The sequence below is a fragment of the Toxorhynchites rutilus genome, chromosome 3 (assembly GCF_029784135.1).
Source record: "Toxorhynchites rutilus septentrionalis strain SRP chromosome 3, ASM2978413v1, whole genome shotgun sequence".
Taxonomy (NCBI): Eukaryota; Metazoa; Arthropoda; class Insecta; order Diptera; family Culicidae; genus Toxorhynchites; species Toxorhynchites rutilus.
Genome location: NC_073746.1, coordinates 69984953 through 70000921, shown reverse-complemented (window position 1 = coordinate 70000921; position 15969 = coordinate 69984953). Strand labels below are relative to the sequence as shown.

The following is a 15969-nucleotide window of genomic DNA, read 5'->3' as shown; positions in this document are numbered from 1 at the left end:
ATGTACGAGGCTTGCACTTCGAGATAGAATTGAAATGAAATATCCCGACGAGCGTTGTCTAAAATTTAATTATTCACATATACTAAAAGATCAATCGATTTCCATCATTTTCACAGATCATCGAAGTCACTGCTAGCGAACGTATTAGATATAGACGATGACTTTCGTCACAACTGTAGACCACTAACCCCCGGAGGTACACTGCCACATAATCCAACATACTTCAGGACTGTTTATAGGTACGAACGAAGACCTTCATCCCTTCCCGCTCTCCATTGACCAATTGCTTCTTGAATCGAGAATGAAAACAACAAGCATGTGACCGGATGACTTACGTTAAATGGCAACGTTTCTAATCTCCAATCTTTTCGTTTTTTCTTCTCCCGCAAAATTTTCTCATCCTGTGCCGATTCACTGCAGTAGCGATGATGGTAGTATGGGACCGATCGGAAGCAATCGAATGCCAGATGCAATTGCGCCACCACACACGTGTTTCACATCATCCGCTGATTACGAACTAGCTTTAATATTAAAAGAGATACGTTTTATCACCGATCAGGTAATTAATTTTCTATTGTCAATTACCATTCCACTTTCTTTCGGTCTTGCCCCTGTCCGGAATAAGCCGCAGGGGAAAACCCGCGGCCGGTCGAACCGGGTCATCATGGTAAATAATTGAGTAGCTAATTATTCGCCGGTGTGAGGCCACTCGGTTAGGGCACACATACACACCCACACACACACACACACCAGAGGACTGGAAAAGCACTCAATTCAAAGCAAAACGAGAGATAACGAAAAACGACAACAGGAATTCATTACGCTGCTCCAAGAGTTCGAAACGGGAACCCCTTGAGGCACAATCCCTCGAAGGGGCCTGCTTCGGCAAACAGTAGTACGTGATCTTTAATTATGCTGGCAAATTATCGGATACTGCTTCTGAAGTGGTATTATTTGTATTGATGAATGGTTTAGAGTTCTTCAGGTAATCTATCAATCAGCAATCAGTTTTCATTACTCTTGCAACGCTTAGTTGAATGATTAAATCCTGAACCACTCGTCCAAACACGATTGGTTGAAATATGATGACAGTGGCAGCAAAAAAAGTCGCATCGTTCCATGCGGAAACGGTGGTTAGGTTAAGACAAGAAAAAAAAAAGAGTTTGCCTAAACAGCACAAAAAAATGGGTAGTGTTTACTCTAGCTCTAATTAAGGACAGGATACTCCCATTGTGTGTGTATAAGAGAGGGGAAGAGAGTTTGCGAACTGGAAGGAAAATGAGTCTGTGGTTTCCGTTATTAGGGAAAAGCGAAAGTATTGTTGACCATCACTTCATACCAGGTGCTCCTCTCCGTGTGCTTCTTTTCGAGGGAACTCTGGAATCGACTAAAAATCCATTGTTTTCGGTAAAGCTCATAAAATCGATGGGTTCGTTATCTCAATTCGGTCGAATGAAATCTTGTCTCAATAAGTGTTTTCTCGTGTCTGTCTCGTAGGACTTCCTGTAAACAAGCTTCCTGTGGGCAACATATAATTTGTTTAAAAGTTTTGGTTGTGGATTTTTTGTCTGTAACAAGAATCGCTCGAGTGAAACCGGAAAATTAATCCCATTTCCTCGCGGATGTCCATATTTCCGCTTCGAAGCGGATGAAACGATAGAGGATGATGTGGAGGAATAAATTCATGCAGCAAAAATTGCAGAGCGTTTTTTTATCAACCGGTGGGATGCGGCAAAAAATACTTTGGATAATTCCATTACATCGCACCGCTTCTAGTGTGACGAATTTTGTTTTCAACTGGTCCAGCGAGTCATTACTCGACGATTTACTACACTAATGCTAGGTTAACTGCGTGAATGAGTTCATAAATGAATGTTCAAATATGCAACGATTTTTATTTTCAATTTGTTTTATAAGCTCTGAACTTAAGAATTAGTGTTCCTGAATCGGCTTCTGCTCTATTAGTGAAGATGTTGTAAACTCACTTCTCTACAGGGATTCAAGATAGACGAGTTATTTTACATATATACATATTTATTAACAATTAAAATACAAAAAACAGTAGCGTGGATTGACATGGCAGCAAATGCAGATCAATAATTTTGGAGTCCTGTGGATATTTGCGGATATTTGTAAAAAAATTATAGGAGGTTGTGTCCAAGATACGACCGCATTGTTGGCGTAGAACTACGCTGTTATATTATAAAAGTCGCTTGTTTAAACCTTCGGATATTATTCTATAATGCTGTGAAATTTTAGAAACAACTGCTTAGTAGAATAATCTCTGAAGTGTATTTTTCATTGTAGAATCAGTTGACGATAATTGACTGATGATTCATTCTTGCCTTCGCAGAACAATACGCTAGCTGATCGTATGTCGCAATTTATTTCATGTCAATGCATTGAAAATTTACCTCGAACGCTATTCCGGTGGCCTTTTTCGCAATTGACATAGACTCGGTTACAGTCGATTATATTAATATATCTTTGGCACCGCGAGGAAACAACAACAATAACAACACTTGCAAGTATCAAATATCATGCTACATGTTATTTAGTATTGCCTCAGTGGAATTGCACCTCCAGGCATCGTTCGTACAACGTAAACGAAGTGCCAAACAAGCGTTCGCCATAGCATGCATATAGAACCATACATTGGTGACTTTAAACTACTAGGAATATAAACACTTCTCATCATTTTACGCTATTCTTAAAAGAAACACATCTGTTTATATTACTGGCCTCGAAAAAAGGTGCATTACTTTCTCATACTCGAGATAAGCGCAGCTGTCACCCTTAGTGAAGGAAGTTTTGATACTGGCAAGCGGAAATTTGATTACATACAAAATTCCAGAACGACATTCACTTTCTTGGTGATTAAACAAGCGAAAAAAACTCTTTTTTTAATATCAACAACCTCGAAAACAGTAGCATTGCTTCATTATGATCAAGACTAGTCCAAATGCAATCCTAGTTGAAGGCAGTTTTGCGACTGGCACGCGAACCCAAATAACATATAACATTCCAGTACGAGATTCAAGATGCTCGGTATTCCCCAAATGATTTTTTGGCGCACAACCTTAACGCCTGCTTCGCCATAACGTCAGTTTAATACATTCATTCAATGTCAAAAGCACCATCGAAGCCTTTATGATGACGGAAAACAAACAATGTTCACTGCTTGGAAAAAGACTGAATCATGCCACACAGCTTGTACTCTTCTGTAACACCCATCGATGCGAATTCGCTGATGAGTTTGTCAAGAGCAACCGCGTTCACCACCAGCGAGGGGGAGCTGGTTGCTGCCTGGGTAACGGCGTTTACATTTTCGACCGTCGCGCCGAAGTCGCCTACTTCGCTGTTGTTCGATGCGAAAGCTCGGTTCAGTGCGAGCGCTTTTCACTGCACCAACATCGCGTGCATCATTAGATGCCGCTTGCCTCGAAATTTTATTGCCCCTGGCAATGCGTTCGTTTTTTGCAGGGCTCGAGCTAGCCTTCCTCTTCTTCTTGCTCATCCCACACTATGCGAAGCGTCCAATTTATGACGCGGAAAGAAAACCACACGATACGAATAACGCGAAAAATGAACTGGAAAAACCACACGACGATATCCAAGTTGAATTACCACTGGTGGGGTCGAAAGCAAAGTGAACTGGATTGCTCAACAGTCCGATGCCGAATGAAAGTTTGCCTCAGCGAGATCCACTGTTTATACTCTAGGCAAGTATTCCCCTTCATTCTTCTTCTTTTCCTTCGTTCGCGGTGACTTTATATCCTACGATTTCCCCTTCGGTGCTGGTTATTGACAGCTCTGTTCGGGAAAGCACACAAATGGACTGAACAAATGTATGGGAAAATAGAAACGCTCAAAGTTTTCATGAATTTTAACCATTTACAAACCAAGGGATTCTAATGTATAGCATATTAAACAAATCTTAGGGAATTTCCGATTCGTTTAGTATGTAAAACGTCAAAATCCTTTCGCGGCAAAAATAGTTATTAACGTTAACTTTATTTCATAAAAACGTGACCTGTTTTCTGATCTGGCACCCTTAATGAAAGACGTAGTTCTACGTCAAAAAATGTAAAAAAAACAGGAAGTGGGTTATATCTATGGTATAACCGCAAGGGTGACGTAGGACTATCGTTGATTTAGAGATCATTTGTTTGAAGTTGAATCTGAATTCATTCTGAATGAATGAATATTTGGAGGACTTCGAAAACGAGAGCGTTACGTTGGAGGCACAAGGTTTTATGCATCCAATATTGGATACGGAAATATCCTACTGATGGGGAAGAATAATCTTCAGAAGCTATCCTGTTAATTGCGATTGATTGAAAAATCACAAAACCAAATGTATTTGGTCACAGTGTTACATGGATAGAAAACATTAAAACAAACTCTTTCACATGAATGTAATTTTAAATTCCCAGAGGAACTGGCAGATTATTTTCAGTAACGATTAGATATTACCACATTCTCCTCGATACTGGAAGCCCACCAGTGGTTAATGTCAACTCGATAACCATCTGTTAATAGCACTTGATTGAAACATATTTGGTCACAGTGTTACATGGATAAAAAAACATTCAAATAAACTCTTTCACATGAATGTATTTTTAAATTCCCAGAGGAACTGGCAGATTATTTTCCGGATCTATCTCGATGCTGAATGGCATCCAAACGGAAAGAATTCCGCGCGTGTATGTGTGTGTGTGTGTGTAGCGGCTGCTTCGAGATCTTCCCGGGGAGCCGTTTGTGGCATCACTCTCCTGCTGATGGATTCCCTTCTGGCCTAAGGTGCACAAACAGGCTCTTGGTGACACCGTTCATTCGCGCTTTCATGATAAACGAAGAGCTTCACCACAACAGCGACAACATGCTCCAGTCGCTGTGCAATTAGAACTGAGTGGATTTCCGAGCGGCGCTCGCTTATATACCGATTGGTGATTTCAATAGCCTGTTTTGAAAGCAATTTTAAAACTAATGAAACAAGTTTTTGGATCAGAAAGTAACAAGTATAGAACGCGTAGACATTTTATCTTTCGAATGAAGTGTTTATCATACCATTTCGTTCAGTTGTTTAGGAGCTATTAACGCTCAAAATCTCGGTCTCCGGCGTAACGCTTTCGTTTTCGAAACTTTGATTTTACACCCCGGTATAGAAATGAAAGACGTAGTCCTACGTCAATACTGTCAACTTCTTAAACTCATATTTCTGCTCAGCTTCGCGCGAAGTTGATTGAAATCAGGTGTCTCGTATAGAGCATACGAATCCGAAATGAAGCATAGAAGGTGAGAAGATTCACGGGATTTAGTTTGTAGCGGGTCAAACTTTGATTGTAGCCAGGAAGATGGGAAGTTCACATACCAGGCAAAGCAATCAGTCACTCAAATGATAAAAATTTGAATGTGTCAACGAATAAAGTTAAAGGAGGATATACAGAAACTAATTACATATTTGCGAAAATGGGGGTTGTATCCAAGACACGACCAGTCAGGACGTAGGACTACGCATTCGTTTTATTTAATTTGCTTGTTTCGGCTATTATTCATAAATAACAAGAAATGCACCGGAAACGATGTTGCTTCAATGACCACTAAACGGGAAGTCAAAATTTTCCTCGGATGAGTAGCAATATTCATACGCGACAGCGTACTTAATGCGCAAGGGTGGAGCTTACGTCGCGAATATTATATCCCCTTCGTTGTTTCTAATCTCGCAGCTGCATAAGTTGTCCGTTATTGACGGCACTGTTAGGAAAGCACACAATTGACAGGACAAATGTACTAGAAAATGGGAACGCTTCTAATTTTCATCAACTTAAACCATTCCCAGAATATGGAATTGTAATGTATAGCATATTAGAAAAATCTTAGAGAATTTCCGATTTTATTTGTATACGAATCATAATTTGTTCGCATCAACAATAGTTATTAACGTGCACTTTATTTCATAAAAACGTGGCCTGTTTTATGATCTGGCACCCTCAATGAAAAACGTAGTTCTACGTTAAAACAGAACATGTCGCGAACTAAAATGTTACATTTTTCTTTGATGAGTATTCTAATGTCTATTATTTTTGCGTTTCAAAGAAGCATGATGGAAGTTTATCTCTTATCCACAATTGTAATTACTATTTTTCACAATCAGGGTGCTGAACACTTCATTCGTCTAAACAGGGATTCTCAATCAATTTTTTTACCAGAATGAAGCGATATCATCGAACCCTATAGCCAAATTTCTTTAAAAAAATCTTCTTTATCTCATTTGTACAAACTACATCCCAAAATTTTTGCAGTTAGCTAAGTTAAGTTAATATCAAGTGTTATTAAAAATTAATAATACATTTTTTTTTCAAATTATGAAACATTCAGTTTATAAAATAAAAAAAATTAATACGGTATCATGATTAATTGGGTTCATTCAGTCATCAAAAAAAATTAACAATATTTGTTTGTTAATTTCAATATAGAAAATGCTGAATTACAAACATACTTCAATACATACTATTCGAAACGATTTTCTCAAATGATCATCAGTTCTTTGATGTTGGTTTCACTTGTTTCATAATGGAAAAAATATGCCTACACATGTATGTGGATCCGATAAAGAAGCAATGAAGAGAGCATATTCTCTTAGTTCAAAGAATCGCGCTTCTGGAACAAATTTGGAGTAGAAATCAAAAAGAAACCAGGCTACCAAAATTGTCCGCAGCTCTAAATCACACAAAATTTCAATGAGTACTATCTGCATGTTTTTAGGGACATGTCAATCATCCAACATGCATGTGGTTGAAACAGTTTCGGAGAATTCTTTCATGTGCTTTGAAGTCCTTAAATATGCAAGAAAAATCAGCCTTAATTGCCAGATTGTGACAACGTGTTTCTCAGTTGACGGTACATTGGAAGCTCACGGCGTCATAGAATGGGGATAATTGTAGTTTTATTTTATTTTATTTTTTTAATAACATAAGTTTGCTTGCGAATGTATTGATTTAGTTGAGCATGTTGTGAAATAACTTATTTCTACCGCCTACCTTACAGGCCCAAGTTCAAATCGTTCAGATAGCTTGTGATGTGCGCCAGGAAAGCTAGATCTAACATGAGACTTCCCATAAATTCCTCAAGTTTTATTCGAAGATCAAAAGCTCGTTGCAATAATTTTTCCCTACTAAGTCATCATACCTCGGTAAAATCGAGAATATCACCAAACTGTGCGTCCACATCTTCAAGCGTAGCTTCTAAACCACTGGGTTCAATGCGTGCCATCTGATGTAATTGACGATTTTAAAGAAATCCTTCATGCCATCCTTAAATTCTACATTTTTGACGCAGAGATTCTCCTGATGCAATGATGCTGCGTGATTTGTTCCGAATGTTCCGACTGTATCATAAATATTTGTACTCATCGCCACTGAAAAAATACAAAGTCAGCACCTTATTCTCTCAAACATGAAAACAGATTTTATTTTTTGAAAACAGCAGTCCTCAACTTATCTCGTGATGGATTTCCGAGATAAAGTTTCAGTAATAACAACTTTTTACTGTCTGGCACTGGGTCCACCTGCCTGAACAAGATATTAAAAATATGTTCGATCAACTTTCAAATAACTATGTATTGTCTGAAAAGTATATGCATCGTGTTTCAATATGTGTTCCTCTTCCGTGTTCATTGAAGGATAAAGGGAAGAATCTTGTGATACAGAGAAATCTAACATTTCATTTGAAATTCCTGCCATTTTCTGGTTGTCAGAAAAACGTGGCTTCTCTTTCGTCGCTATGGTCGTACCCACTTGATCCACTTTGACTGTGTACTATTATCAGTTTTTGCTGATCAGTCAAACTTATGCTATAAAACTATCTGCAACATTAGTGTGATCTGATGAAAGTAGAATGTAGGCTAAGAAATTCTTCATTGTTTGCTATTATTAACCCATTTTTATTTATTCATATTCATTTTTATTCATTCGGGACCTTATTCGCACCTTTTTCCTACTCACTGTTCTTTCGTGTAAACCTGGTCGGCATGCATTGGTGGCCAATGTTATTACAACATCGAGTATGTTGTTTGATTATGCGAGTCACATTCTGTCGACGGATTGGATTTATTTTTCCACGATAGACGAAAATGAAATGTTTAAGTGAAGCGACTCTCTTTGGGGAACCACTTTACCCCAAGAACAGACGAGGATATGCAGTCTCTTTCAAGTATCAGATTCTTTTGTTCATCGTCAGGAATTTCTCCGACTTTCTTGAGTAGTCGCGTTAAATTAGAGCGGAACTTGATCTTGGAACATCCATTCAATGGACCAGAATCACCTCCTTTACGAGCTCCACCGCCTCTTTTTCGGTCTTAAAACTAAAAATAATCGTCCACGTAGTTCCAATCTCCCGTACACGTTTTTACTATGACTGCAGAGACTCATGGATGAAGTCCAGTGAGCTTTTGAGCATCAACAACTGGTGAACCAGTTCCCTAATGTCACCACAGACGTGTACGGGAGATTGGCGAAAACGTCTGTGAATAGCTAGTAGTGGCTCTTTGGAAGTTCAGAGTTTGAAGCTATTCCATTCCCTACTCCCGCTGCGTCCAAATCATCCCTACTTTATTCAGTTTCTTGGGACGAATGACGACTGCTAACGGAATGAGCCTCACGTGGTTCTTATCTGCATTTCCCAATTCATATTTCCGTTGCTTTACGGGCATAACCTTCCCGCAGATTCAAAGCAATTTAATCGCGAACCAGTTCCTTTGGGGCTAGATTTTTCTCAAACTTCCTCTTCAAAAAACGTAGTAGAAGAATCGCCATTGCTACTCAGAACAATGCTTAGTTCGTTTCGTTGTTTACTCCAGTCCTCAAGTCGATCACGTCTGGGTGCTGGAGACCTATGAACTTTATCGATCGTATTTAAATTCCGGTCTGCCGTACAGCGTACGCATCCGTGGGACGATCGAGGGAAGTAATTATCGACTCCTAACATATTAAAGGTTATGTTCCTTTGGGCATCGCTGCACCAAGACGGGCGAGGCTTTACGCATCTGTACACCCACATGCAGCTATTGTTTGCTAGAAATTGAATATGAACTCCCTCCGGGCCTGAGGGAAACAACCGATTTTGCTGGTTAGTTTACAATTGATAGCATGTCCCAAATGTATAGTTTCCATAACAGTTTTATATTCCCTCCTATTCCTGAAGTAATTATATCACCCTACAGCCTAGAGATGGGCGAGCGCTCACGAGCCGGTACGTCAGCAAGAGCGTACGATCCACAGTACTTTAAAAATGAGCCGCGGCTCTCAAATGAACGGCTCTTATATAACGGCTCTTGAATGAACCACGGTTCCAAAAAGACCCACGATTCTTTTATGAGTCGTGGCTCTTTTTGAACCGCGGTTCATTTAGGAGCCGTTCATTTGAGAACCGCGGTTCAAAAAATAAAAGTGCATAAAAGAACCGCGTTTCTTTTAAGAGCCGACTTATTGATAAAGAACCGTGAATCATACGCTCGTTCTGACGAACCGTGGCTTGCGACAGTGAGGAAGAAATATATGTTTCCCATGCTGCCTTTTAAGCGGTTTCATTTAACTGTTTGTATGTTTGTAAATTTTGGCGGATTACATATTTTCTCGATACCCCATAAATATGGGTATCCAATGAAAGGACTTGACTAGTAGGAAACAGTTATTTATGTAAAATGGAAATTCAAGATGGCGGACTTTACAAAATTGCAGACAACTAATTTCGTCAAAACCCCATCAATGTGAGTATCAAATAAAGGGCTTGACTAGTAGAATACAGTTATTTATGAAAAATGCAAACCCAAAATGGCGAAATATGTATTTGTTTACAAAACCCCCTCAATATGGGTATCAAATGAAAGGGCTTGACTAGTAGATCACAGTTATTTACGAAAAATGTATATCCAAAATGGCCGCCACTCCAAAATGGCGAAATATGTATTTTTTTCAAAGCCCCATCAATATGGGTATCTGATGAAAGGACTTAACTAGTAGGAAACAGTTATTTATGTAAAATGGAAATCCAAGATGGCGGCCGTTATAAAATGACAGACCACTAATTTCGCCAAAACCCCATCAGTATGGGTATCAAATGAAAGGGCTTGCTTAGTAGATCACAGTTATTTATGATGAATCCAACCCGCCTATGGGTTATATATAGTTAATCATGAAAACATTCCATTCGAAATATTTTAAAAACCCAAAGAATATAAAACGGGGAGAAAACTGTGTCGTTATCGAAAATTGCTCTATTCTCCCGACTGATAATTCGACATGATCAACATTATATGGATCAAGTGAAATCAGTTCTAGTGATTATAAAAAAGCTCTGTATGAATTGATTTTGGATCTACAAATCTTGAGTCAGACGAATTAATAGCCTAACAAATACTGATAGATCCTCGCTACAAGAAGCAAGGTTTTGGGGATAACAGTAAGTACAACTATGAACACCAGTCGTTGATAAGGATGCTAAAAATGACATCCATAGAATACACACCTACGAAACTACCACAAATCGTTGGTGATGAAGCGCTGTCATCGGTATGGGAGGAATTTGATGCGTCGGTTGGCAATCTTCGATCCCCACATGATCCAAAAGCTGCTGTAACATCTATTGTAGATAAACATTTAGCGGAACCACATTTGCTGAGACTAAGCGACCCTTGTGCAATGGTGGATTGAAAGGAAATCTATCTCTTCGCGGCTCTATCTTTTTTTTTGAAAATATTATGTATTCCGGCGACTTCAGTACCATGTGAGCGAGTTTTTCCGAACGCAAGTCAAGTTTGCAGTGAAAGATGTAGTAGACTTTCATCAGATAACATTGATAAGATAATGTTTATAAATAAAAAAAATACAGAAGATCATTGTGATGGAAATATATCAGAGAAAACCTTCAGTAAAGTAATACTTTTACTTTTCTCTGCACTGATTATTGTTTTAAACCTTATTTTTTACATTCCATTCTTTACATATCCGAATAAACCAGTTCTTGAAAAGAGCCGTCGAGCCGCTCAAATGAGCCGGCTCTTTTTATTGAGCGCACGGCTCTGAGCCACTCACTGAAATGAACCGTTTTGCCCATTTCTGCTACAGCCCCTTCTCGGAAACGCTTCTCATAAGATATAGTTACACTTAAAGGGTGTGTCACATCAAATAGCATCACAGAAAAAACGCTGTAGAAATTTAATTTTTAGGAATTATATCTTCCGCTTTCGGTTATAATCAGATAAGAGTGTATAGATCACGTTGGCCATGCTTCACTGTCAATTTTTTGTAAATTTGGAAAAATGTCGTCGAACGAAAAAGAGCGTCGTGAATTAATCCTGTGCACTCATTTCGAGAATCCGGAGTTTTGACATCGGGACATCGGTAAGATGCTGGGAATCGTCCAATCCACGGTCAGCAGAGTACTAAAACGATACTTCGAGAACCTAACCATCGACCGGAAGGTGAAGAACGGCAAAAATGGATGCTCCGTCAGTGAAAAAGATCACAAGCGCGTAGTTAAGCAGTTTAGACGTGATCCGAGAAGTTCGGTCCGGGATGTCGCCAATAAGCTGAATATGTCAAGTTCATTCGTCCAGCGGACCAAGCAGCGGGAGGGCCTGCGTACATACAAGGTTCAGAAGGCTCCTAACCGCGACGAAAGGCAATACATGGTGGGGAAGACGCGAGCCCGGAAGCTGTACACCGAAATGCTGACGAAGCCGCATTGCCTGGTAATGGACGACGAAACCTACGTCAAAGCGGACTTTCGTCAGCTGCCGGGCCTGTTGTTCTTCTCCGCAGAGGACAAATTCAGCGTTCCGGAGGAGATTCGCAAGCAGAAACTATCCAAGTTTGCCAAAAAGTACATGGTGTGGAAAGCGATCTGCTCTTGCGGAAAGCGGAGCACCCCCTTCGTGATGACCGGCACGGTAAACGGGCAGGTTTACCTTAAGGAGTGTCTACAGAAGCGCTTACTACCACTATTGAAGCAGCACGAGGGCCCGACCATCTTCTGGCCGGATCTCGCTTCGTGCCACTATTCAAAGGACGTGTTGGAGTGGTACGAAGCCAACGGGGTCACCTTCGTGCCAAAGGAAATGAACCCGCCCAACGCGCCGGAGCTTCGCCCAATAGAGAAATATTGAGCGATTATGAAGCAGGCCCTCCGGAAGAACCCAAAAGTTGTCAAATCGGAGGCGGACTTCAAGAGAAAATGGATTTCTGTTAAAAAAAAACTACAACCTGACGTTGTACAGAACCTTATGGACGGGGTAAAGAGGAAGGTGCGAGCATACGGGCTTGGGCTCGAAGTATGAATAAAAAGAAAATGCCAAAAGTTGTTTAATAGTTTTTATTTTACTGTCTAAAATTTTCAAAAGGATCGGTCTACTGGGCGAATTTCTACAGCGTTTTTTCCGTGATGCAATTTGATGTGACACACCCTTTATTTATTGTTTTCAGGAACGTTTTGATTTTGAGGTTAATGGTAATTAACACACAAGGTTAACCCTCCATTAGCCTGGATACAAGTGTAATTGATGTTTATCTCTTAATATATTCCCTTTTTTGAGATTATTTATTGAAAACAACAATCGGGGAATATTAATTTTTGACGGCTACAGTATCGAAATTTTGTGAGACAATGTTTTTATTAGTTGGTAACGCTCATGAAATAATGCAGAGATCAATTTATACGTATGTACTTGTTTTATAATAAATTCATTGTTCTTGTGTCGCTTCACAATACAGCATCACGAAAGTTTTTCTCTCTCGCATTTGAACTAAATACACCGTCCTGAGTATATTATTTTATTACCTAAAGTATATCGATTGATAACAAAACCAATATCTAATCGCGCTTTCTTTCCCAACTTTTTTTTTAGATACGAAAGGAAGACGAGGACAGTGATGTCGCCAAGGATTGGAAATTCGCAGCAATGGTAGTGGATAGATTGTGCCTTATAATTTTCACGTTTTTCACAATAGTGGCAACCATAGCTGTTCTATTTTCGGCACCGCACATCATCGTTTCGTAGCCATATGGAAAAGGTTATTGTTATTGGTTTTATCATAAAATCAATTTGTTATTAATTAAATTATTGTCGAGACTTTTTAAATGAATTTCAAGAAGAAGTAACATATATCTTGGCAACAGAGGGTCGGACGAAATAAAATGAGTGGCCACAGGAAAAAAAATATGTGAGCCAGCAAAAAAAAACGCATGAAAAGAAGAAATGCTGCTGTAAAAATAGGATGTTTGAAGGCAGTGTTTATACTAGAAAAAAAAGAAAAGATTGAAGAAAGAAAAAAAACAGTAAAATAGAAAAACCTACAATCGAGAAAAAGCGTAACAAAAAATAGAGAATATTTCTGTTAGATCATTACTATTAGCGTTCCATTTCTTCGCTCACACATTTTCCACCGAAATCAATCGTAATCAATCGAAATCAATAGCAGAACGAGAGCAAAAACAGCGGAAAGCTACTAGGCACTACTGAAACAAGTAAATAGGGGACAGACAGTTGAGGGGAATAAGTACCCATGGTCGCGATAATTTGCGATGAAACCAGACACAGTAAATTCGATTTCATCTCACAAAAAACGACAATGAGTTTTACTGTTTTAAGTATCGTTTTTTTTAACGATGTAGAAATCGATGCACCGAAAGAAAAGTGGACGGAAAACGTACTATTTCTAAGCCAAAAAGCAATAATTCGCAACAGCTGGGGATCGGGGAGAGTACCAAAATAAAAGAAAAAACAGAAAACTCATGGAAGTTGAAATTATTAATTTGCAACATTTCGAAAAGTGAATTCTCACTGTAATAGCCAGAGGATAACAAGAATTAAAAATAGGTTCAGATTCAATTCGAAGATCGCCACGAAATTTCTTTTAATTCAATACCACACTCGAGAAATAGTATGAGAACATAATGTTTGAGTTCGAATAGTTTCTATTTTCATGAGACTACCTCTAAAATGTCTCTCAACAAAGTAACAAAGTATTTAGAATCAACCTTCGATTTTCAAATTCAAACGAAATCAATCCCGAAATCCTAAACTGAATCTTTAGGTACAATCCGCAGCAAACAGCTCACTATTTGAACTGAGTCACGATGAACCTCAATCCGCAATCAGCACTAGCGCTAACGATCGATACGAAGCAGAAACTCACACACAAACTAGAAAGAGAAAGAAAAAAACGAATAAAACAAATTCGGAAGAAAGAAAATCTCCTTAGCTAAAATGATTTTTCAAAACTATTTAGACGAAGATTAGCGAACGAAACAAAAAAAACACACACGGGAAGTAAGTTAAAGCAAACAAAAAAAAAATCAACCAAAATAAGTAAAGCACTAAATTCTAGATGTTAAGACATTGAACAAGATTAACTTTTTTAGTTCTTGTTTATAGCGGAAAAGTAAGGAAATCGTATTTAAAATTAAAAATTAAAGTCTTTATCTTTCTGTTCAAAAATTATTGTCGCGTTGCAACCTTTCAAAACTGCGCCTTCGGGACGAGGCATTACGGGATGTGCGTCCCGCGGTGTCCACTCGAGGTCGGGTTGGCCAAAGGAGTGCACGCGAGTAAAGTGAAAATTTCTAAATTAATAATCAGACATGCTAAGATCGAGGGTTATATTAATTAATGGAGTTAAGTGGAAGATGAGAGGATGTAACAAGAGAAGAAAAAAAAAGTAATCGCGAAAGTCTTATCGTTAAGAAAATAAAAACGGGAGGGGACAAGGGAATAACAATATCCGCACGCAGCGGACGCCCCCTACGAAGCGAGTGGGAGACGAGGGGAGCCGGGACGCTTTTGTACAGGTGTGAGATAGGAACCAAACCAACCAAGGGCTTTAATGTGGGGTGCGAGTTGCTACAAGCAAAAAAGAAAATGAGCCGAGAGCACGAGAACCGAGCACGAGAAAGAACACAATATTGGTAGCTTCTTTCGAGTTTGGGTAGTAGCGTTATTACTTAAGAAGTTGGGCAGAAATGGGTCTGAAGGCCGAGATGGCAATGATCAACGGGCCGAATTAGTGTGTGTATGACCACCCCCGCGAATCCGTTATGGGACATGTAATGTGAGAACGTGAGACAAGAGATAACTGTTAGGAAATCATGCTGAAGGCAAAGAAACGTGGAAGTCAAGTAAAAATTTATCAACAGCAGCACGACTGTGATATATAATAAAAAATATATTTAAATTATTATTATTAATTATTGAATAATTATCGATTAAAATACTGTAACTACTAACTAGCAAGACGAAAAGAAGGAGAATGCGGAGAACAAGCGGCTACTTACGAAAAAAAAGGAGAACACGATTCCTTTGAGACATCATATACCCTGCGAGGTGCAGCGCCGGTAGAATCTGTTTTGATAATTTGGACATCGGGGTGAGGATTGAAAATTGGTAGGAAAGGATATTTAATTGACGATGTATTCAGAAAAATGAAAATTTGTATGTTTTTAATGGAATAAATTAAAAGCGGAACTCGTTCTGCGATAGAGATTTAGTGAAATAAATAATCAGTGGGCAGCGATTTTTAGGCATAATGCCGTATGGGGGGGGGGGGGGGGGGAGGTCATCATGATATGGAAAACAATCTCATCCTCATGCATTTAAAATTGATTTTGAGGTCAGATCCTACATCATCTTGGCTCCCAGCAGATTTTGGCAGATTTTCTCCGCTCCAAAATATATACAACATTAATTTGCCTACAAGGGGGAGCGGCAAAATTGTAAGCTATTAGAATTGAGAATCGGAGTATTCCTCCTTCGGTTTCCACGTCTCCTGGTTCCGGAGTTCAGGTTCGGTCTTGAGGATTTTGGCTAATTTGGATTATTGTTTCCAGAACAAACAGGAGCTGGCTCAATTTTTGCGGGAGATTTTTACTTGTGAGGTCCAATATTCTAGTCCAGATCAGTGTGGAATGCTGATT

At 39.1% G+C, this 15969-nt stretch overlaps 1 protein-coding gene across 3 annotated transcripts in view; it reads left to right on the top strand.

Moving 5' to 3' along the window:
* Nucleotides 1-15570, top strand: part of LOC129774618 (neuronal acetylcholine receptor subunit alpha-7-like) — a 301121-nt gene extending 285551 nt beyond the window's left edge. For 2 of the 3 annotated variants that reach the window (XM_055778388.1, XM_055778387.1), the window contains 3 exons: nucleotides 117-239; nucleotides 421-559; nucleotides 12905-15570. In XM_055778388.1, the coding sequence (XP_055634363.1) occupies nucleotides 117-239; nucleotides 421-559; nucleotides 12905-13057 (415 nt within the window). In that variant the 3' untranslated portion in view covers nucleotides 13058-15570. The remainder of the gene's footprint in view (nucleotides 1-116; nucleotides 240-420; nucleotides 560-12904) is intronic. The other variant, XM_055778389.1, reaches the window with a different exon arrangement.
* The last annotated feature ends 399 nt before the right edge of the window (nucleotides 15571-15969 follow it).